Source organism: Salvelinus alpinus, chromosome 9 (genome assembly GCF_045679555.1).
Source record: "Salvelinus alpinus chromosome 9, SLU_Salpinus.1, whole genome shotgun sequence".
NCBI classification, from domain to species: Eukaryota; Metazoa; Chordata; class Actinopteri; order Salmoniformes; family Salmonidae; genus Salvelinus; species Salvelinus alpinus.
The window spans coordinates 21,160,383-21,184,052 of record NC_092094.1 but is presented as its reverse complement, the minus strand read 5'-3'; the positions used below and the strand labels follow the sequence as shown (position 1 = coordinate 21,184,052).

The following is a 23,670-nucleotide window of genomic DNA, read 5'->3' as shown; positions in this document are numbered from 1 at the left end:
AACGGTGTTGCGGTGAAACCACAGACGCGGCCAGAGATGGACAACCTAACACCCTCCTGTTTGAAGGACTGCACTGCAGCCAATGATCGTACGACGTTAGAAAATAAATATCTAATCAGGGCTCGGGGAGGAGTTATTGCAATCCTCAGGACGAGTGGCCAGTACGAGAGCGAAAGATGCCCAAAGAAAACGGAAAGGACAATGATATTAGGTAGCAAACTATTTCAAGTGGTATTTAGCTAGTCCGGTTCATTTGATTGTTTTTGTGGATATGAAAACGTCCAGACAAAGGGAAACAGAGAACGTGAAGCTCCGTTTTGGTAAAATGATGTGCTCTACTATTGTATGTGATTGGGACACAGCAAATGCATAGGATAGACGGGCACAAGATTCCCGTTATCTCTGAACTCCGAGCGCAAGATAGCTAGCAAGTTAACGTTACCTGTTTTAAAACTTGTCCATGGTTTGTTTGTTGTTGTATGTTGACTCGAGCTTGTTTATGAAAATAACAAAGTATTACCTGTTTTATTTTGTTATAAGATACTATGATATTCATGGAGAAAACGGGTCGGGAAGGAGGACAAGGAGACAACTCATGACGAGTCAGTCAACCAGGCAGCAGAGCAGGCTAGCTAGCTAGTAGTGTCAGGATAATTTTACACATTGAGCCCCTTTAGGTACAGTAGTAGGCTCGCTACTAATAGGTAGCTAATGTAATTTTGGTGTATAAATAGCTAGCTCGCTAGCTAGTAAATAAGAATAATATTCGTATTTACTAGTGTTGCCGCTCAGACACACCCACACACATTTTCACATTTGCTATGTTACTGTGAATTCCCCCACACTTAGCTAATAGCTAATCCCTGATTTGCGCTTGCATCACCTTTGCCTACTGGCATGTCAGAGCAGATAGGTGTCTTCATCATGAGTAGCACGTTTCCCTCAATGCTCTACTGATTTGGAGAAAGCCAGTGCCTCACATGTCCTCATATGAAAGCTTAACCCAGGAGAGAACAAAGGACAGCCAGGGTTGACCTAACTAGCCTGCCGGCATCCAGCCTAGCACACTGTTATGTCAGGGTCCTTATAATGGAGTGGTTTTCAGATAAACAGAAAGCTTTTAGCCTAACGTGTGTTGTCTTTCTGTATTGTGTGTGTTCATCTTTTTTTGACTGCATGTTTTTCCCAAATTGTTTGCTTTATGTGCTCATATTGATAGACAGACAGACAACTGTCGATGCTCTCATAATGCATGGAATATTTTTTGACATCATTGTTTTTGTTTGCACACAGCTTAATCAACCCCTCTTACCGAAAGCCGATATATGATATGGAAGAAGGGGTACATTGAGGGAGATCACACAAGCAATACCTGCATTCTCCAGCTCGTGGTATCTACTGGGTTGCATCATAAGTGGATAAAATGCCATGACTTCCATGCAATGGAGGGTTTAAGCTTCTCTATGGGTTCATTGGGGATTTCCAAGACCGTTCTGCCCATTCAAGGCTTCGGTGCAGCGGTTCTAGGGCTGATGCTGTTGGTGACAATGATCACAGCAGGTTCACCTGCAGCAGGTAAGCAGACACCTCTCTCACAGACATGATCCACTAATTTGTTCAGTGCAGTATGCTGACATCAACTCTATATAGTCATTATGTAACAACCACGGATCAATAAGGGTTTTGAAGTTCATATGACGAAGACAAGTTAGTATTGACTAATAGGTAGCCCTTCTACTGTGTGTTATCACACACATAGCATGTTACTTTCCAGTCCTATGTGGTCTTAAAGCTAGCAAAATGACATTGCCACGAACAGCACCAGAGATATTGACATGAGCGAGATGCAACACTTTGCTCCCACACAGTCACACACAGTAGTTGCGCATGTGCACTAGGACCAAAACCCTTTAACACTCTTAGTTGTTGCAGAAATGTACCTACTATGCTGTTTACTTCATACATCTACATCATATCACTTAATTTACCTTTAATGTTTGATAACTTCCCTGACTCGTAACAGGTGGCAAATCAACAGGTGGTGAAGGCTATGGAATTCTATTTGAAATGTCAGTGTAATAACCCTCTGTGTAATAGCCTTTATATAATTGGGCTCCCGAGTGGCGCAGTGCTCTAAGGTACTGCATTTCAGTGCAAGAGGTGTCGTCACTACAGTACCTGGTTCGAATCCAGGCTGTATCCCATCCGGCTGTGATTGGGAGTCCCATAGGGCGGCGCACAATTGGCCCATCATCGTCCGAGTTTGGCCGGAGCAGGCCGTCATTGTAAATAAGAATTTGTTCTTAACTGACTTGCCTAGTTAAATAAAAATAAATAAATAACAACATTTGCCATATTGACAACAGTCTACTGGTCACGTACACATATATTGCAGGTGCTGTGAAATACTTATGTTTCTAGCTCCAACAGTGCAGAAATACCGAACAATACACACAAACCCCAAAAATTCTAATAAAGAAATTAATAAATATCAGAATGACCAATGTCAGTGTCCGGAATATAAATATACAGTGCCTTTGGAAAGTATTCAGATCCCTTGACTTTTTCCACATTTTGTTAAGTTCCAGCCTTATTCTAAAATTGATTCAATAAAAACAAATCATCATCAATCTACACACAATACCCCATAATGATGAAGCGAAAACATGTTTATAGAAATTATTTCTTCAAAATAAAAACAGAAATCCCTTATTTACATAAGTATTCAGCCCCTTTGCTATGAGACTCGATATTGAGCTCAGGTGCATCCTGTTTCCATTGATCATTCTTGAGATGTTTCTAAAACTTGATTGGAGTCCACCTGTGGTAATTTCAATTGATTGAACATGATTTGGAAAGGCACACACCTACTGTATCTACAGTTGAAGTTGGAAGTTTACATATACTTAGGTTGGAGTCATTAAAACTCTTTTTTCAACCACTCCACACATTTCTTGTTAACTAACTACAGTTTTTGCAAGTCGGTTAGGACATCTACTTTGTGCATGACACAAGTCATTTTCCCAACAATTGTTTACAGACGTATTATTTCACTTATAATTCACTATAACACAATTCCAGTGGGTCAGAAGTTTACATAGACTAAGTTGACTGTGCCTTTAAACAGCTTGGAAAATTCCAGAAAATGATGTCATGGCTTTAGAAGCTTCTGATAGGCTAATTGACATCATTTGAGTCAATTGGAGGTGTACCTGGGGATGTATTTCAAGGCCTACCTTCAAACTCAGTGCCTCTGCTTGACATCATGGAAAAATCAAAAGAAATCAGCCAAGACCGCAGAAAAATTATTGCAGACCTCCACAAGTCTGGTTCATCCTTGGGAGCAATTTACAAACACCTGAAGGTACCACGTTCATCTGTACAAACAATAGTACGCAAGTATAAACACCATGGGACCACGCAGCCGTCATACCACTCAGGAAGGAGACGCGTTCTGTTTCCTAGAGATGAACGTACTTTGGTGCGAAAAGTGCAAATCAATCCCAGAACAGCAGCAAAGGACCATGTGAAGATGCTGGAGGTAACAGGTACAAAAGTATCTATATCCACAGTAAAACAAGTCCTATATTGACATAACCTGAAAGGCCGCTCAGCAAGAACGAAGCCACTGCTCCAAAACGGCCATAAAAAAAGCCAGACTACGGTTTGCAACTGCACATGGGAACAAAGATCGTACTTTTTGGAGAATGGCCCTCTGGTCTGATGAAACAAAAATAGAACTGTTTGGCCATAATGACCATCGTTATGTTTGGAGGAAAAGGGGGAGGCTTGCAAGCCGAAGAACACCATCCCAACTGTGACGCACGGGGGTGGCAGCATCATGTTATGGGGGTGCTTTGCTGCAGGAGGGAATGGTGCACTTCACAAAATGAATGGCATCATGAGGAAGAAAAATTATTTGGATATATTGAAGCAACATCTCAAGACATCAGTCAGGAAGTTAAAGCTTGGTCGCAAGTGGGTCTTCCAAATGGACAATGACCCCAAGCATACTTCCAAAGTTGTGGCAAAATGGCTTGAGGACAACAACGTCAAGGTATTGGAGTGGCCATCACAAAGCCCTGACCTCAATCCTATAGAGAATTTGTGTGCAGAACTGAAAAAACGTGTGTGAACAAGGAGGCCTACAAACCTGATTCAGTTACACCAGCTCTGTCAGGAGGAATGGGCCAAAATTCACCCAACTTATCGTGGGAAGCTTGTGGAAGGCTACCCGAAACATATAATCCAAGTTCAACAATTTAAAGGCAATGCTACCAAATACTAATTGAGTGTAAACTTCTGACCCACTGGGAATGTGATGAATGAAATAAAAGCTGAAATAAATAATTCTCTCTTCTATTATTCTGACATTTCACATTCTTAAAATAAAGTTGTGATCCTAACTGACCTAAGACAGGGACTTTTTTACTAGGATTAAATGTCAGGAATGGTGAAAAACTGAGTTTAAATGTATTTGGCTAAGGTGTATGTAAACGTCCAACTTCAACTGTATATAAGGTCCCACAGTTGACAGTGCATGTCAGAGCACAAACCAAGCCATGAGGTCAAAGGAATTGGCCGTCGACCTCAGAGACAGGATTGTGTCGAGGCACAGATCTGGGGAAGGGTACCAAAACATTTCTGTAGCATTGAAGGTCCCCAAGAACACAGTGGCCTCCATCATTCTTAAATGGAAGATGTTTGGAACCACCAAGACTCTTCCTAGAGCTGGCCCGCCCTGCCAAACTGAGCAATCGGGGGAGAAAGGCCTTGGTCAGGGAGTTGACCAAGAACCTGATGGTCACTGACAGAGCTCTAGAGTTCCTCTGTGAAGATTGGAGAACCTCCCAGAACGACAACCATCTCTGCAGCAGTCCACCAATAAGGGCTTTATGGTAGAGTAGCCAGACGGAAGCCACTCCTCAGTAAAAGGCACATGACAGCCCACTTGGAGTTTGGCAAAAGGCACCTAAACATTCTCAGACCATGAGAAACAAGATTCCCTGGTCTGATGAAACCAAGATCGAACTCTTTGGCCTGAATGCCAAGCATCACGTCTGGAGGAAACCTGGCACCATCCCCATGGTGAAGCATGGTGGTGGCAGCATCATGCTGTGGGGTTGTTTTTCAGCGGCAGGGACTGGGAGACTAGTCAGGATCAAGGATGAACGGAGCAAAGAACAGAAAGATCCTTGATGAAAACCTGCTCAGGACCTCAGACTAGGGCGAAGGTTCAACAGGACAATGACCCCTAAGCACACAGCCAAGACTGAGTGGCCCAGCCAGAGCTTGGACTTGAACCCGATCGAACATCTCTGAAGAGACCTGAAAATAGCTTTGCAGCATCGCTCCTCGTCCAACCTGACAGAGCTTGAGAGGATTTGCAGAGAATGATGGGAGAATCTCCCCAAATACAGGTGTGCCAAGCTTGTTGCGTCAGACCCAAGAAGAATCTATGCTGTAATCGCTGCCAAAGGTGCTTCAACAAAGTACTGAGTAAAGGGTCTGAATACTTATGTAAATGTCATATTCCAATTTATTTTTAATAAATTAGCAAAAATGTCTAAACCTGTTTTTGCTTTGTCATTATGGGGTATTGTGTGTAGATTTGGTGAGGGGGGGGAAAAAACAATTTAATCAGTTTTAGAATAAAGCTACAAAGTAACAAAATGTGGAAAAAGTCAAGGGGTCTGAATACTTTCTGAAGTCACTGTATATGCTGGTGTGTATTGACAGTATGGACACAGTGGACAGTACCGGTATATGAATAGAAAAGGTGTGCTCAGCAGTAGTTATATAGGATAAGCCTTGACGAGAATACTGTATAAATGAGGTGGTACAACTATATAAACATTATATGAGGCTGTCATTTTTTAAATTTCACCTTTATTTAACCAGGTAGGCTCGTTGAGAACAAGTTCTCATTTGCAACTGCGACCTGGCCAAGATAAAGAAAAGCAGTTCGAAACATACAACAACACAAAGTTACACATGGAATAAACAAACATACAGTCAATAATACATTAGAAAAAGTCTATATACTGTATGTGCAAATGAGATAGGATAAGGGAGGTAAGGCAATAAATAGGCCATGGTGGCAAAGTAATTACAATATAGCAATTAAACACTGGAATGGTAGATGTGCAGAATATGTGTATATATATATGAATGTGCAAGTAGAGCTACTAGGGTGCAAAGGAGTAAGATAAATAAATAAATACCTTATGGGGATGAGGTAGTTGGCTGGGCTATTTACAGATGGGCTATGTACAGGTGCAGTGATCTGTGAGCTGCTCTGACAGCTGGTGCTTAAAGCTAGTGAGGGAGATATGTGTCTCCAGCTTCAGTGATGTTTGCAGTTCGTTCCGGTCATTGGCAGCAGAGAACTGGAAGGAAAGGCGGCCAAAGGAAGAATTGGCTTTGGGGTTGACCAGTGAGATATACCTGCTGGAGCGCGTGCTATGGGTGGGTGCTGCTATGGTGACCAGTGAGCTGAGATAAGGCGGGGCTTTACCTAGCAGAGACTTGTAGATGACCTGGAGCCAGTGGGTTTGGCGACGAGTATGAAGCGAGGGCCAGCCAACGAGAGCGTACAGGTCGCAGTGGTGGGTAGTATATATGGCTTTGGTGACAAAACGGATGGCACTGTGATAGACTGCATCCAATTTGTTGAGTAGAGTGTTGGAGGCTATTTTGTAAATGACATCGTCGAGGATCGGTAGGATGGTCAGTTTTACGAGGGTATGTTTGGCAGCATGAGGGAAGGATGCTTTGTTTGCGAAATAGGAAGCCGATTCTAGATTTCATTTTGGATTGGTGATGCTTAATGTGAGTCTGGAAGGAGAGTTTACAGTCTAACCAGACACCTAGAATATGTGGACAACTACAAATACCTCAGAACCGTCCAGAGTAGAGGTCGACCGATTATGATTTTTCAACGCCGATACCGATTATTGGAGGACAAAAAAAGCCGATGCCAATTTTTTTATTTATTTTTTTATGTATTTATATACTGTATATATATATATATATATATCATACACACACACACACACACACACACATCTTTGTAATAATGACAATTGCAACAATACTGAATGAACACTTTTATTTTAACTTAATATAATACATAAATAAAATCAATTTAGTCTCAAATAACATGAGAACATATGTTAAAACGAACCACCAGCTTTCATGGGTCTTCAATATTCCCAGTTAAGAAGTTTTAGGGAGAGTGCAGAAGACATGAACGGTAAAATAACGAAGGAACCCCTTTCAAGTTCAGCCGCAAGTTATTACAGGAATTAAAACGCGTCGACTATTTCTCTCTAAACCATATACCTTTGACTAATCCGTAAACTATCACCTCGAAAACAAAACGTTTATTCCGTTCCGTATTTTATCTAACGGGTGGCATCCATGAGTCTAAATATTCCTGTTACATTGCACAACCTTCAATGTTATGTCATAATTACGTAAAATTCTGGCAAATTAGTTCGCAAAGAGCCAGGCGGCCCAAACTGTTGCATATACCCTGACTCTGCGTGCAATGAACGCAAGAGAAATGACACTTTCACCTGGTTAATATTGCCTGCTAACCTGGATTTCTTTTAGCTAAATATGCAGGTTTAAAAATATATACTTGTGTATTGATTTTAAGAAAGGCATTGATGTTTATGGTTAAGTACACATTGGAGCAATGACAGTCATTGATTGATTGTTTTTTATAAGATAAGTTTAATGCTAGCTAGCAACTTACCTTAGCTTACTGCATTCGCGTAACAGGCAGGCTCCTCGTGGAGTGCAATGTAATCAGGTGTTAGAGCATTGGACTAGTTAACTGTAAGGTTGCAAGATTGGATCCCCCGAGCTGACAAGGTTAAAAATCTGTCATTCTGCCCCTGAACGAGGCAGAACGTTCCTAGGCCGTCATTGAAAATAAGAATGTGTTCTTAACTGACTTGCCTAGTTAAATAAAGATTAAATAAAAGGTGTAACAACAAAAAAAAAATCCGCAAATCGGCGCACAAAAATACCGATTTCCGATTGTTATGAAAACTTGAAATAGGCCCTAAATAATCGGCCATTCCGATTAATCGGTCGACCTCTAGTCCAGAGTAGTGATGCTGGACGGGCGGGCAGGTGCGGGCAGCGCTCGGCTGAAGAGCATGCATTTAGTTTTACTTGCATTTAAGGCATTGAAGCTCGTCTGGAGGTTAGTTAACACAGTGTCCAAAGAAGGGGTAGAGGAATAAAGAATTGTGTCGTCTGCGTAGAGGTGGATCAGAGAATCACCCGCAGCAAGAGCGACATCATTGATGTGTACAGAGAAGAGAGTTGGCCCGAGAATTGAACCCTGTGGCATCCCCATAGAGACTGCCAGAGGTCCGGACAACAGGCCCTCCGATTAACACACTGAACTCTATCAGAGAAGTGGTTGGTGAACCAGGCGAGGCAATCATTTGAGAAACCAAGGCTGTTGAGTCTGCTGATAAGAATGTGGTGATTGACAGAGTCGCAAGCCTTGACCAGGTCGATGAATACAGCTGCACAGTAATGTCTCTTATCGATGGCTGTTATGATATAATTTAGGATCTTGAGTGTGGCTGAGGTGCACCCATGACCAGCTCTGAAACCAGATTGCATAGCGGAGAAGTTACGGTGGGATTCGAAATGGTCGGTAATCTGTTTGTTAACTTGGCATGTGTCAATTTGGCATGTGTCAATACAAACAGAAAAGCAATTTTAAGCTAGATCCCTGCAATGTCTCATTGAAGAGACGTGTATGAATGAGTGAAGGACTAAAACGTAATTATGATAAGTGTATCATATTACGTATTGGATCTTTAAAATACACAACTTTTCCATTACCCTGCAGTTTACCTATATAATGGGCTGACGGTGAAGTAGACATACTTGATATTCATATCGCAAAATATATAAATGAGCTCTCCACAATGAATTTGAATAGAAAACTAGTAAAAATAGACAAGATCCTACAGCCATGGAGAGGTAAATACCTGCCTATTTATGGAAAAATTACACTGATTAACTCCTTAGTCATATCTCAGTTGACTCACTTATGGCGCTGCCTACTCCTAATGATTCCTTTTTCAAATCATATGAGCAAAAAATATTTTGCTTTATGTGGGATGCTAAAACAGACAAGATAAAGCGTGCCTATCTATATAATGAATATGAACTGGGTGGGCTGAGATTATTAAATATAAAAGCACTAAACCTCTCTCACTTATACAAAAGTTTTACTTCAACCCAAAATAGTTCTCAAGTAGATTACTAGGAAAAGCTCATCATTGGCCTTTTTGCTTTTGTGCAGATTGCCATGTCAATTGTTTTATTAATTGAAAATGAAACCTTGTTCAAAGTATCTCTCTTTCAAACAAGCATTGCAGAGCTAGTTACAATTTCAATTTCATCCCCCAGAAAATATTGAACAAATATTACAACAAATATTATGGTTGACCTCATGTGCTGGTTGATAAAATACCTGTATTTCTGGAAAATATGTTTGAAGAGGGTATTTTGTTTTTAAATTATATTGTAAATTAGAATGGTAGAGTCATGTCTTTCATGGCTTAATCAGAATTGTATGGGAAGGTCTGCTCAATCCAAGACTACAACCAATTGATTACAGCTTACCCCAAAAATGGAGGAGGCAGGTAGGGAACGTGTCTGTCTGTCCAATATAAAGCATCAAAACTGACAGAGGAACTAAAATAGCATAAACAGGAAACTATACCAGTTTCATTTGAGGACCAGAATGTTGAAAGCTGTGAAGAGATTTTTGATGTAGCGATTCCATGGCACAGGGTGTATGAGTTGAAAACAATGCAAGATTGAAGATTTCGTGCCTTTCGGCTGAAAAAGCCTAACATTAATTTAAAATTGTCCCTAGAAATAGTATTGTTGGGAGATCTGGAGAGAGCTGGTCAGTCAATTACTAATATGCTAATACTCTTAATAAAAATATTTCTCTTCAACTCTAAATCTGTGGATTCGATTAGATAGATAAAAATTTTGTTAAACATCACATCATAATTGAAAGATATATGGCGCGTAGAAATCTGAAGAGGGTGGCCAGCAGAGATAGATGGGATAGGCTGAGGGAAGCTGAGGGTTGGGATGGCGTGGAGTTGCGGGGGATACAATGACGATCAAAGTTAAAAGTAAGAAATAAAGTTCAAATAAACAAAATAAAGTACATTTGAATAACACTGAGAGGCAACTCTGTTACATCCCATGGCTATTTGCCTGAGGCTGATGCTGTGCAGGTGCTTGTATGCGTGTACAGTCGTGGCCAAAAGTTTTGAGAATGACACAAATATTAATTTCCACAAAGTTTGCTGCTTCAGTGTCTTTAGATATTTTTGTCAGACGTTACTATGGAATACTGAAGTATAATTACAAGCATTTCATAAGTGTCAAAGGCTTTTATTGACATTTACATGAAGTTGATGCAAATAGTCAATATTTGCAGTGTTGACCCTTCTTTTTCAAGACCTCTGCAATCCGCCCTGGCATGCTGTCAATTAACTTCTGGGCCACATCCTGACTGATGGCAGCCCATTCTTGCATAATCAATGCTTGGAGTTTGTCAGAATTTGTGGGTTTTTGTTTGTCCACCCGCCTCTTGAGGATTGACCACAAGTTCTCAATGGGATTAAGGTCTGGGGAGTGTCCTGGCCATGGACCCAAAATATCAATGTTTTGTTCCAAGATGCCACTTAGTTATCACTTTTGCCTTATGGCAAGGTGCTCCATCGTGCTGGAAAAGGCATTGTTCGTCACCAAACTGTTCCTGGATGGTTGGGAGAAGTTGCTCTCGGAGAATGTGTTGATACCATTCTTTATTCATGGCTGTGTTCTTAGGCAAAATTGTGAGTGAGCCCACTCCCTTGGCTGAGAAGCAACCCCACACATGAATGGTCTCAGGATGCTTTACTGTTGGCATGACACAGGACTGATGGTAACGCTCACCTTGTCTTCTCCTGACAAGCTTTTTTCCGGATGCCCCAAATAATCGGAAAGGGGATTCATCAGAGAAAATGACTTTACCCCAGTCCTCAGCAGTCCAATTCCTGTACCTTTTGCAGAATATCAGTCTGTCCCTGATGTTTTTCCTGGAGGGAAGTGGCTTCTTTGCTGCCCTTCTTGACACCAGGCCATCCTCCAAAAGTCTTCGCCTCACTGTGCGTGCAGATGCACTCACACCTGCCTGTTGCCATTCCTGAGCAAGCTCTGTACTGGTGGTGCCCTGATCCCGCAGCTGAATCAGGAGACGGTCCTGGCGCTTGCTGGACTTTCTTGGGCGCCCTGAAGCCTTCTTCACAACAATTTAACCACTCTCCTTGAAGTTCTTGATGATCTGAAAAATGGTTGATTTAGGTGCAATCTTACTTGCAGCAATATCCTTGCCTGTGAAGCCCTTTTTGTGCAAAGCAATGATGACGTCACGTGTTTCATTGCAGGTAACCATGTTTGACAGAGGAAGAACAATGATTCCAAGCACCACCCTCCTTTTGAAGCTTCCTGTCTGTTATTCGAACTCAATCAGCATGACAGAGTGATCTCCAGCCTTGTCCTCGTCAACACTCACACCTGTGTTAACGAGAGAATCACTGACATGATGTCAGCTGGTCCTTTTGTGGCAGGGCTGAAATGCAGTGGAAATGTTTTTTTGCGATTCAGTTCATTTGCATGGCAAAGAGGGACTTTGCAATTAATTGCAATTCATCTGATCACTCTTCATAACATTCTGGAGTATATGCAAATTGCCATTATACAAACTGATGCAGCAGACTTTGTGAAAATGTATATTTGTGTCATTCTCAAAACTTTTGGCCATGACTGTACACATGCATATACACACACTCACATTGAAACGCACATATGTTCACGGACACACAGACACACATGTAAATAGTGCCACACATGCACTGAAACGTATACAGTTTGCTTTGCTGTTTTGATTTTTGTTGTCCTTGATGTCTTTTGTTTTTGCATTGTTGTTTTGTGGGGGGATCTTGGATGGTTGGTGGCCTGGCGGTTGGGAGCTTGGGCCGGCGGCCGATAGGTCGCTGGTTCGAGATCCCGTTTTGAGTTGGTGGGAGATCTGTCGACATCCCCTTGGGCGGGGCGCTTGACCCTGGTTGCCCCTGTGGGTCGCTCTGGACAGGAGACGGTAAGATGACTGAATGTAATGTAAATATTGAGCGGCTTCACTGCAGGTAGATTGTATGTTTTAATATATAAAAACTTTTGGGGCGTAAAATACATTTATGAAGAGACACACGAGGGGCAATGAAAAGCATCACATTATGATCTGAATCAGGCAGTTGCATTTCTAAGTGGCTGTCACACACAAGAGCCATTCAGAGAGAGAGTGCACGGTCAGTCACATTTTAAATGGTGCTATTGTCAATGCCTAACAAAAAGAGTGAGAGGCAATTTACTGGCCTATTTGGCTTGACTTGCCAAACAGGCCAGTCAATAGGCTAATACAATATGGGACTTAATTCAGGAAGGTGAGCTTATGTCAAATTTTTAAGAAATTCCCATGATGCTGAATTCGGTCACATTGTTACTATTAGTAATTACAACAATACTATATAGGTATAAGAACATTTAATGATGTCCTTGGTAAAGTTACCTATTGCCTAAATATAAACCTGGACCTAAAGCCTTTAGACTGTAGATTTTAGACTGTATTTAAACCAAAACCAAGTCATGGGAAAATATACAGTGAGTATATACAACATGAAGAACACCTGCTCTTTCCATGACATAGACTGACCAGGTGAATCCAGGTGAAAGCTAGGATCCCTTATTGATGTCAATTGTTAAATCCACTTCAATAAATGTAGATGAAGGGGGGAGACAGGTTAAAGAAGACATTTTAAGCCTTGAGACAAGGATTGTGTATGTGTGCCATTCAGTGAATGGGAAAGACAAAAGTTTGAAGTGCCTTTGAACGAGCTATGGTAGTAAGTGCCAGGCGCACCGGTAGGTGCTCAATATTAACACGGTGTTCCCAATGTTTGGTATACTCAATTTATTTTGTACTTATTTTTACTGTCAGTGGTCTGAAGATGCACATTAAAATGTCTGTCTTTGTGTTTATCTATATACCAGACCTAGTAGGTGTGATTCTTGACTATTTACACCTGATATAGACATCAGCCTATAAATATAAGATTTCCTCGAATTTTCTCAGAAATGAAGATAAATGCATCATCTCAAGAGTTTCCTAATGCACACTTAACCAATAGGCCAAAGCTATTGCTTCTTATCTAAGCATGCTTGAAAGGCTTAGGTTTTATACTTAATTCCTTAGGCCTAGCCTACTCACTGCAGAACTGTCTGTTTACCCATCAGTGTTACAATATAGCCTATGTTGAGATGGGTATTGAACTGATCTTTTAAAATAAGATCTCAATGTGTGACACGATATTCTGCTGAATGATCATGCTTTCTGACAGAACATGTTACCATTGGCACCCATAGTAATTTGTTCTATTGAAAGCATCAATCCATACATCAGGAAATCTATAGCACTCTTCCTGAATGATTGAACACATTTAGCCAACTGCTGCTTCTCATCACGTTTTTATCTGCACTTCGGTTAACTGGATTTTTGCATAATGTAATATACTCCTGCATATCAGACAAGCTTTTACTCAAGTGGCTTTGCCATGCTGTTTTTTTGTATGAGTTTTTGTAACCACTAAAATGGAATTAGACAAATGGTGCATATGAAATCGACTTGAGGGTGTTGTTATTCCCAACCACTGTACCCAATAGGTTACACATCATGTGGTGTTTCTGTCCTTGGGATTACTACTGACTCAGTTCCTTCAAAACTCTGGGTTTTACAGTCCTGTTTGCTAGTTGTTTTGCTATAATTGGTAGGAAACACTCATGTCTATATGTGTGACACAGTTGTGAATAGGAATCAGACGACAATAGTGTAGTCCTTATTTGCACCTAGTTGTGACTTGTTGGAGGCTGGTTGTTAGCGCCAATATCTTAAGGCACAGAGACACTGGTAGCATTTGCCGAGAGTACTTACCACCTCTGAACATGAAATTGACGTCAGTTCAAGATCCAAAACTGAAATGATTCGTTTTCCGTCAAGGCATCAACAATGACAGTTTTTAGGATTTCTCTGATCCTATTTATGGGTTGCAATTGCTTATTTTATACAGTTGAAGTCAGAAGTTTAGATACTCTTAGGTTGGAGTCATTAAAACTCGTTTTTTAACCACTCCACAAATTTCTTGTTAACAAACTACAGTTTTGGCAAGTCGGTTAGGACATCTACTCTGTGCATGACACAAGTCATTTTTCCAACAATTGTTTACAGACAGATTATTTCACTTATAATTCACTGTATTACAATTCCAGTGGGTCAGAAGTTTACATACACTAAGTTGACTGTGCCTTTAAACAGCTTTGAAAATTCCAGAAAATGATGTCATGGCTTTAGAAGCTTCTGATAGGCTAATTGACATAATTTGAGTCAATTGGAGGTGTACATGTGGATGTATTTCAAGGCCTACCTTCAAACTCTGTGCGTCTTTACTTGACATCATGGGAAAATCAAAAGAAATCAGTCAAGACCTCAGAAAAAAAGTTGAAGACCTCCACAAGTTTGGTTCATTCTTGGGAGCAATTTCCAAACGCCTGAAGGTATCACGTTCATATGTACAAACAATAGTATGCAAGTATAAACACAGTGGGACCACGCAGCCATCATACCGCTCAGGAAGGTGATGCGTTCTGTCTCCTAGAGATGAACGTACTGTAGTGCGAAAAGTGCAAATCAATCCCATAACAGCAAAGGACCTTGTGAAGATGCTGGAGGAAACAGGTACAAAAGTATCTATATCCACAGTAAAACGAGTCCTATATCGACATAACCTGAAAGGCTGCTCAGCAAGGAAGAACCCACCGCTCCAAAACCGCCATAAAAAAGCCAGACTACGGTTTGCAACTGCACATGGGAACAAAGATCGTACTTTTTGGAGAAATATCCTCTGGTCTGATGAAACAAAAATAGAACTGTTTAGCCATAATGACCATTGTTATGTTTGGAGGAAAAAGGGGGAGGCTTGCAAGCCAAAGAACACCATCCCAACTGTGAAGCACGGGGGTGGCAGCATCATGTTATGGGGGTGCTTTGCTGCAGGAGGGACTGGTGCATTTCACAAAATAGATGGCATCAAGAGGTAGGAAAATTATGTGGGTATATTGAAGCAACATCTTGGTCGCAAGTTAAATCTTGGTCGCAAATGTGTCTTCCAAATGTAAAATGACCCCAAGCATACTTCCAAAGTTGTGGCAAAATGGCTTAAGGACAACAAAGTCAATCCTATAGAGAATTTGTGGGCAGAACTGAAAAAGCGTTTGCGAGCAATGAGGCCTACAAACCTGACTCAGTTACACCAGCTCTGTCAGGAGGAATGGGCCAAAATTCACCCAACTTATTGTGGGAAGCTTGTGGAAGGCTACCTGAAACGTTTGACCCAAGTTCAACAATTTAAAGGCAATTCTACGAAATACTAATTGAGTGTATGTAAACTTCTGACATACTGGGAATGTGATGAAAGAAATAAAAGCTGAAATAAATAATTATCTCTACTATTATTCTGACATTTTGCATTCTTAAAATAAAGTTGTGATCCTAACTGACCTAAGACATGGAATTTTTACAAGGATTAAATGTCAGTAATTGTGCAAAACTGAGTTTAAATGTATTTGGCTAAGGCGTATGTAAACTTCCGACTTCAACTGTATTATATTGTTGTACCTACTGTGTCAGAAATGTATACTAAAACATAATTGCTATTCTAGTCTTTTCTTGGTGTTATGTGATTATGCTATTAGGTTATGTTTGTAGCATGTTATGCTATCTTCTCTATTTGACGGTATAAAAAAATATATTTTTCAGTGTATTGCTTCTGCTCCACACTACCAGAAGACAATTGAGAACCCCTACCGCTTTTGGTTCCGGAGCTTCTTATTCATATTTAAAGTGGGTCTGTTAAAGTTGGCCCGTGTAAAATCTCACAGGATTGGATTCGGGTCACTTACCAAAAATAAGTGTATCATCGTTATTTTGCCCTATTTTACTTGTACACTCACAGTATCAGCAACAAAATCAAGACCGAACCAAGAATATTTTTGTCAGACCTTGATCATTGTTGAGAGCTCAGACGATCTTTGCTGAATCTGCTTATCATCACTAAGAAATTAAGGACATTTTGCAGATGTGAACACAATTTCTCTCTATTTCATTGAATCACAATCCTTTGGCCAACCATTGTCTGTTTCATTAGTGTCTTCTGATGAGTGATGTGACTCCACCACACTGTATTTAGTGGATCCAGGGGCACAGCCTGAATGATGGTGTAATTTACATACTGGTCCTCCTAATAAAGAGGGGCTTCAGACACGAGGGTTGGCTTGGTCCCTAAGTAGAATCTTTTGCCTAAAACAATTTCCTGTCATGAGGAGAAGGAGAAAAAGGACCCAATCCTCCCATTTAATAGGATGTTTATTCTGGGTTACTTTATAGATCATGTCCTGATCTACCCCCCCAACATCAACAACAATTTTTTATGGAACATAACATGTTCCATAAAAAAGGCTTTTTAGGGGATCCTAAGTGGCGCTGCGGTCTAAGGCACTGCATCGCAGTGCTAGAGGCGTCACTACAGACCCAGGTTAGATTCCTGGTTGTATTACAACCGGCCATGATTGGGAGTCCCATAGGGCGGCGCACAATTGGCCCAGCGTCGTCCGTGTTAGGGGAGGGTTTGGGTGGGTTAGGCTGTCATTGTAGATATGAATTTGTTCTTAACTGTCTTGCCTAGTTAAATAAAAGGTACACAAAAAAAGAGCCGTAAAAAAACGAATGAAACTCTGTGGTAATAGGATTAAACTGAGAACCCCTGACGGGCCGCTTACCCCAGGAAATCAGGAATTAGACAATCTTATTCTTTCTCTTTCAGCTAAATAATAACAATAATAATAAACTATTCTCCTGCTACACAGAGAGGGCTGTTGAGAAAAGGATTTAAGGCAAAAAAATCTGATTATCCAAAAGATTCACAACATAACCTACTTAGTAGTGCCCATGTCCATGTGAGCTTTTCCCAGTGCTGGTTCTGATCTCCTATTATTAGTGCTTACTCTTTTTCTGCTCAATCAGGCATTTCCTTTTACGTTTTGCATTTGAATAGTGTCACGCCCTGACCTTAGTTATCTATGTTTTCTTTATTATTTTGGTTAGGTGAGGGTGTGACTAGGGTGGGTATGCTAGTTTGGTCTTGTCTAGGGTATTTGTATATATAGGGTTTTTTATAGGTCTATGTATATATATTTATATGATGGCCTGATATGGTTCCCAATCAGAGGCAGCAGTTTATCGTTGTCTCTGATTGGGGACCATATTTAGGTAGCCATTTTGTGGGTTCTTGTCTATGTGTAGTTGCCTGTCAGCACTCATTTGTATAGCTTCACGGTTTGTTTTGTTATTTGTTAGTTTTGTTCAGTGTTCATTCTTGTAATAAAGAAGAATGTACGCATACCACGCTGCGCCTTGGTCTCCTCCTTTTGACGGCAGAGACAAATAGTTTCAGACCCCAGCCATTTGAATGGCGTCAGCACAGTCAGTAGGCAGCAAGCAGGCATGGCAGGGGCACCGCGTGCCCCCGGAGAGATGACCAGCATTCAGAGGCCTACGTGCACTGCTGTACACACTTTTGGGGAATCGGAACTCTTCACCGAACACACCATTTGCTAGCAGCTCAATTAGATTACCAAAAGAGAATACTTTTTTAATACCTAATGACAATCAACAAGAGTTCACCCGTGCCTTGTTTTGATTGCTTTGTAGTTATAAAATTGTTCAATGCTGCCAGATAATGTAGATGTAAACCAAGCTGTTCTAGAACTACTGTGTAGGCTATGCAAAATTACTTTTCTTGCCTGCGTGACATCCAATAGTCCCTATCAGATATGTGCCCTTTTCTCTAAAGAGGCTATCAAAGGTGTGAAGAGATGGGTGGTCTGTAGAATCTAGATGTGCCTCCAGATGTGTCTGTAGATGTTTGCCATAACCCAAATATATGGCTAGTCTATATATAGCTAGTTCCTGTGTGCAGATAAGAGGACCCCAACCTAGCTGATAACTGTTATAACTGACTCTGGCACTCTGGATCTCTGCAGAGATGATGCAAACCCAGCCCAAGGCTTATTCCCATGAGGGGGAAATTACATTGGTGTAAGAAGAGGTTGTGCTGTACAGAGAGAGAGATTCATCAAAGTGGTTTCCTCTCCTGCTGGAAGCGAGTTGTAGGAGGAGAAAAACTGGTTTCAGAATCAAGGCCCGTGGAGGGAAACTTATATATGTATCCTCGCTCGTTTGAGGCTTTCAGCAAGCTCACCACTTTACATTTAAGATCCGTTGACATGGAGCAAGGCTTCACTGAGGCTAGGATGATTCCCCTTGGTAAAGAGAGCATGTGGATATTTATCACCCATGGCTTGGACTGCCTTCAGATGAACTACAGCTGTGGTCTGTGTTTCTTTGCCTGTGTTCTAAATGTAAGTGTCTTTGCATGGCCTTCTGAAAATGAACAGTGCAAGAGGGAGTCTTGGTCTTTGAGTCTGGTATAGAGGGATGTAGCCAGTCTAGCCACAATTGTAGAAGTAGGCTATTAGCTTTATGATTTTCTTCCTTAAGGGGCCCACAGTAATATCATTCATATAGGCTATTTACAATTTTCAATCATCACTATTATCATAAAGTGAAGACATCCCACTGGGCACACACAGGTTGAACCAACACTTCTATGTCATTTCAATGGAATTACATTGAACCAATGTGGAAGAGATGTTAAATTGACATCTGTGCCCAGTGGGATTATTCAATGATCCTTCAAGACCGTTAACTTTGATGCAGTTCCAAGCAACATTGGTATTTTGTTAAATTTTTATTTCGCCTTTATTTAACCAGGTAGGCCAGTTGAGAACAAGTTCTTATTTACAACTGCGACCTGGTCAAGATAAAGCAAAGCAGTGCGACACAAACAACACAGAGTTACACATGGGATAAACAAACGTACAGTCAATAACACAATAGAAAAGTCTATATACAGTGTGCACATAGGCCATAGTGGCGAAATAATTACAATTTAGCAATTTAACACTGGAGTAATATATGTGCAGAAGATGAATGTGCAAGTAGAGATACTGGGGTGCAAAGAAGCAACAAATAAATAACAATATGGGGATGAGGTAGTTGGGTGGGCTATTTACAGATGGGCTGTGTTCAGGTGCAATGGTCGGTAAGCTTCTCTGACAGCTGATGCTTAAAGTTAGTGAGGGAGATATGAGAGCTGGAGACCAGCTTCAGTGATTTTTGCAATTTGTTCCATTCATTGGCAGCAGAGAACTGGAAGGAAAGGCGGCCAAAGGGGGAGTTGGCTTTGGGGATGACCAGTGAAATATACCTGCTGGAGCGCGTGCTGCTATGGTGACCAGTGAGCTGAGATAAGGCGGGGCTTTACCTAGCAAAGACTTATAGATGACTTGGAGCTAGTGGGTTTGGCGACAAATATGAAGCGAGGGCCAGCCAACGAGAGCATACAGGTCGCAGTGGTGGGTAGTATATGGGGCTTTGGTGACAAAACGGATGGCACTGTGATAGACGACATCCAATTTGCTGAGTAGAGTGTATTAACCTACCTCATGAACAAGCTAGCCTCAGCCAGTACTAAACAGTTTACCCTACCTCATCAACAAGCTAGCCTCAGCCAGTACTAAACAGTTTACCCTACCTCATCAACAAGCTAGCCTCAGCCAGTACTAAACAGTTTGCCCTACCTCATCAACAAGCTAGCCTCAGCCAGTACTAAACAGTTTGCCCTACCTCATCAACAAGCTAGCCTCATCCAGTACTAAACAGTTTACCCTACCTCATCAACAAGCTAGCCTCAGCCAGTACTAAACAGTTTACCCTACCTCATCAACAAGCTAGCCTCAGCCAGTACTAAACAGTTTACCCTACCTCATCAACAAGCTAGCCTCATCCAGCACTAAACAGTTTACCCTACCTCATCAACAAGCTAGCCTCAGCCAGTACTAAACAGTTTACCCTACCTCTGACGTGTTTGAAGTTGATGTTACTGTAGGCTAATCTGTGTTCTTGGTAGGAAGAAAGAAAACAACATTAATATAAAACAAAGTAATCTGCTTCGTTCGGTGGCTAGTCCCTCTGGGACTGGCAGAGCAGTAATCTTATAAATAAGTCTTCCTTATCATGCCGCTGCTTTGCTTTCCAGTTGACTGGTTCCTGCTTGGGTGTACTTGGGTACTAGTTCCTTAATTGCGGAGCAGTCGTAACAGTAGCTAAGATTCCATCCAATTGGTGACAGATTTGTATGCAAATGTTCTAAATCTCCATAAAAACAATGTGTGCATTTTCCCAGCAGAGATGTTTCCATTAAATTGACCTGTTGGGGATAAAAGGCTGTGCATGATGACGTAGTGCACATACAAATGGGTTTCCATCGCATTTTCAACTCTACTGATGCTTTTCTCACACATAAAAGTGAGTTATATAGCGAGTGTTCCCACTCTGGTATTGGCACATGCTTGCTAGTCTAGCCAACATCTCGCAGATATAGTGCGGGTAGGCCTACAGCCTACATTATGAGATTGTTATGGACAAAAAAGCTAGTTTATTTTTATTTGTCAAACGGCAGCCAAGCATCAATGATCATGTCACTAGAATAAGACCCTCAATATTTATTGGAAAGGAGCATCAAGATCATGACCTTGCACATTCACCACCCTGTGAAGTTCATCATAATAGATTTAATCTGTAGCCTAATAAACTGCACCTGATTACACATGTCATCAGGTGACTCCAAGTTTACTTCAATATGATGGTTATTACAATATTTCTGCATAAAAGCATTTCCACCGACAATTCTCCCATTTTAATTAATTTTACCGACACAAAACAAAACCTTGTCTAGCGTATTTTATTTTGTCAACATTTGGAAAGTTTACCGACAAATGTTGTGTTTCCATCAGGCCTGGCGTGAAATGTTTTATCTTACATGTACTTTACTTGCATAAAAAAGTTGGATAGAAACCTAGTTAAAGACACATCGTCCTGAGTCTGGCAAGTAGAAGCAGTAGTAGTCAGCGGATGTGGCTCTGCTGTCTCTTGTGATCTTCCCAGCGGCTCATCACTGCTGAAAGATTCAGTAGCAGCGCCGCTTTGAATTAGGCCTTAATGAAGTGGCTGTGATGATGAAATCACCATACTGATGAGTACGTCTCTACTCCAGACTCCATTTTCACACTGGTGCTATCATTTTACAGCCACACAGAGCAGATCAGCTCCTTCGGACTTCTTCAGTTTTTTGCCCACTGGCAACAATGTACGTTTTTCCCCCACTGAAACAGACAGTTGAGGTGACAATGAACTGAGCTTGAACTGGCTCTGAATATATATTTTCAATATATATTTTCTAATTTACTATTTAGTAGTTCAAGACCAGTGGCAGTGAAAGGAGGAATATTGTCTACAGTGCTCTAGTTCAGCTATCTGTGGCTGTCTGTGGGTCTGGCCTCCGTTTGTGTCGAGACCTGTTTGTGGTCCTTACTGATCACCATACAGTTCACTTCAGCACAGTGAAAGGTGATGATAGTTCAATGCTCTGTTTCTGCAGTCAGCTATCAGCCCATAGCTTTACCTCCTTCAAGACCAGAGAAAAAGGACACTTTAACAGTTCCTAGCTCAAATGGACCATGGCGACTCTGGTATAATTGTTCCCCCAGACCCAACAAAATCCCTGCTTCTACTTGACTTTCTTATACTTCTGCTCTTTGCTTGTCTCTGTGAATGAAAACTGGTCTGGTTTGGTTTCCAGCATTTTCACACTATAGGCTACCCTGGTCCCAGATCTGTTTGTGCTGTCTTGCCAACTCCTATCATTGTGAATGACCATAGGAGTTGGCAAGACCACACAAACAAATCCGGGACCAGGCAACAACAAAAAATTACTATGCAACTCACTGAGTCCAAACTAGCCTTGGCGAATTACGAGTAGCATCTGTTGCCATGTGAAATGTGATCTGTGCGGGATGACAATGGAGCTATTCATTAGAGCAGGGAGCCAGAGAGACTGATCAATGGAGCTATTCATTAGAGCAGGGAGCCAGAGAGACTGATCAATGGAGCTATTCATTAGAGCAGGGAGCCAGAGAGACAGATCAATGGAGCTATTCATTAGAGCAGGGAGCCAGAGAGACTGATCAATGGAGCTATTCATTAGAGCAGGGAGCCAGAGAGACAGATCAATGGAGCTATTCATTAGAGCAGGGAGCCAGAGAGACTGATCAATGGAGCTATTCATTAGAGCAGGGAGCCAGAGAGACTGATCAATGGAGCTATTCATTAGAGCAGGGAGCCAGAGAGACTGATCAATGGACCTATTCATTAGAGCAGGGAGCCAGAGAGACTGATCAATGGGCAGCAGCCTTCAAAATCCAAACACTGGGGTGCTGATGTTGTTGCCAGGCCCCACCAAACAGAGTTCCATTGAACCACAACTCCAGTATGGCTATCTTTTTCTGCCCTTTGAAGCCGGGATGCGTTATTTGGCATAGGGATCACTTTCAAGGATAGAGGTAGTCTGTCTTTGTTTGGTCAAGGTCAGGTCAATGTAATGGGGTTCAGAATTATGCCACAATTCACAAGATGATATGAAAATAAGCTATAGGCCTAGGCTATAAACAAAATACATGTATTTCTTATATGAATACTGTAGGTAGGTAGGCATCATTTGATATTTCTGTGAAAATCATCCCTAAATCTAAGACCTACCTCTTAGTTGTGTTACGGTATAACACTGACCCTCAAGCTAAGAGCATGGAAGTATTTCTTTTAAAATCCTGGCTGCTTATTACCACGACATTTTCAGCCAAATGACCTGCTGTAACTACCAGTAATAGGCCTATAGCCTAGTAGGTACCAAGATGAGGCTGATTTGTGAAGGTTCTACAGTGTCTGAGGACATCTGCTAGTGATTTGTCAGCACCATCTTTCTCTGTTTTTAACGAGGCAATTTTCCACTGCAGTTTTTCAGTCCCACAAAATGTTCACATCTAAATATTGTTATTGTACTTCCATTGATCCAGGGAAATCACTGACAGCTCACAGGTTGGTGGTCTTTGGCTGGACATGGGGGTGTAGTAGGTTACAATATTTGAAATGACATTTAATAAATGAAAGAACATTTGAGGGATTTTTCATATAGAAGTTGGTGGGTAGGCTATACCGGTAAGCCTAGACCTATATGTCCAGGCTGTATCACATCCGGCCGTGATTGGGAGTCCCATAGGCGGCGCGCAATTGGCCCAGCATCGTCCGGGTTTGGCCGGGGTAGGCCGTCATTGTAAATGAGAATTTGTTCTTAACTGACTTGCCTCGTTAAATAAATGTAAATAAATAAAAATGTCCAGGTCTGGACTGTGGTCCTAGGCTCTCTAGCCTGCTTGTGCTTATCATACGCTGTCATTTGTGGTCATACATTTTTTTTATGATGGTATTTGTATGAGTAAGGT

The 23,670-nt window shown here is 41.4% G+C and overlaps 1 protein-coding gene across 4 annotated transcripts in view; it reads left to right on the top strand.

Moving 5' to 3' along the window:
- Nucleotides 1-56: 56 nt before the first annotated feature.
- LOC139584487 (UPF0606 protein KIAA1549-like) overlaps nucleotides 57-23,670 on the top strand; it is a 90,599-nt gene continuing 66,985 nt past the window's right edge. The window contains exons 1-2 of one of the 4 annotated variants that reach the window (XM_071416415.1): nucleotides 57-320; nucleotides 1,294-1,575. In XM_071416415.1, the coding sequence (XP_071272516.1) occupies nucleotides 1,326-1,575 (250 nt within the window). In that variant the 5' untranslated portion in view covers nucleotides 57-320; nucleotides 1,294-1,325. The remainder of the gene's footprint in view (nucleotides 321-1,293; nucleotides 1,576-23,670) is intronic. The other 3 variants (XM_071416413.1, XM_071416412.1, XM_071416414.1) reach the window with 3 other exon arrangements.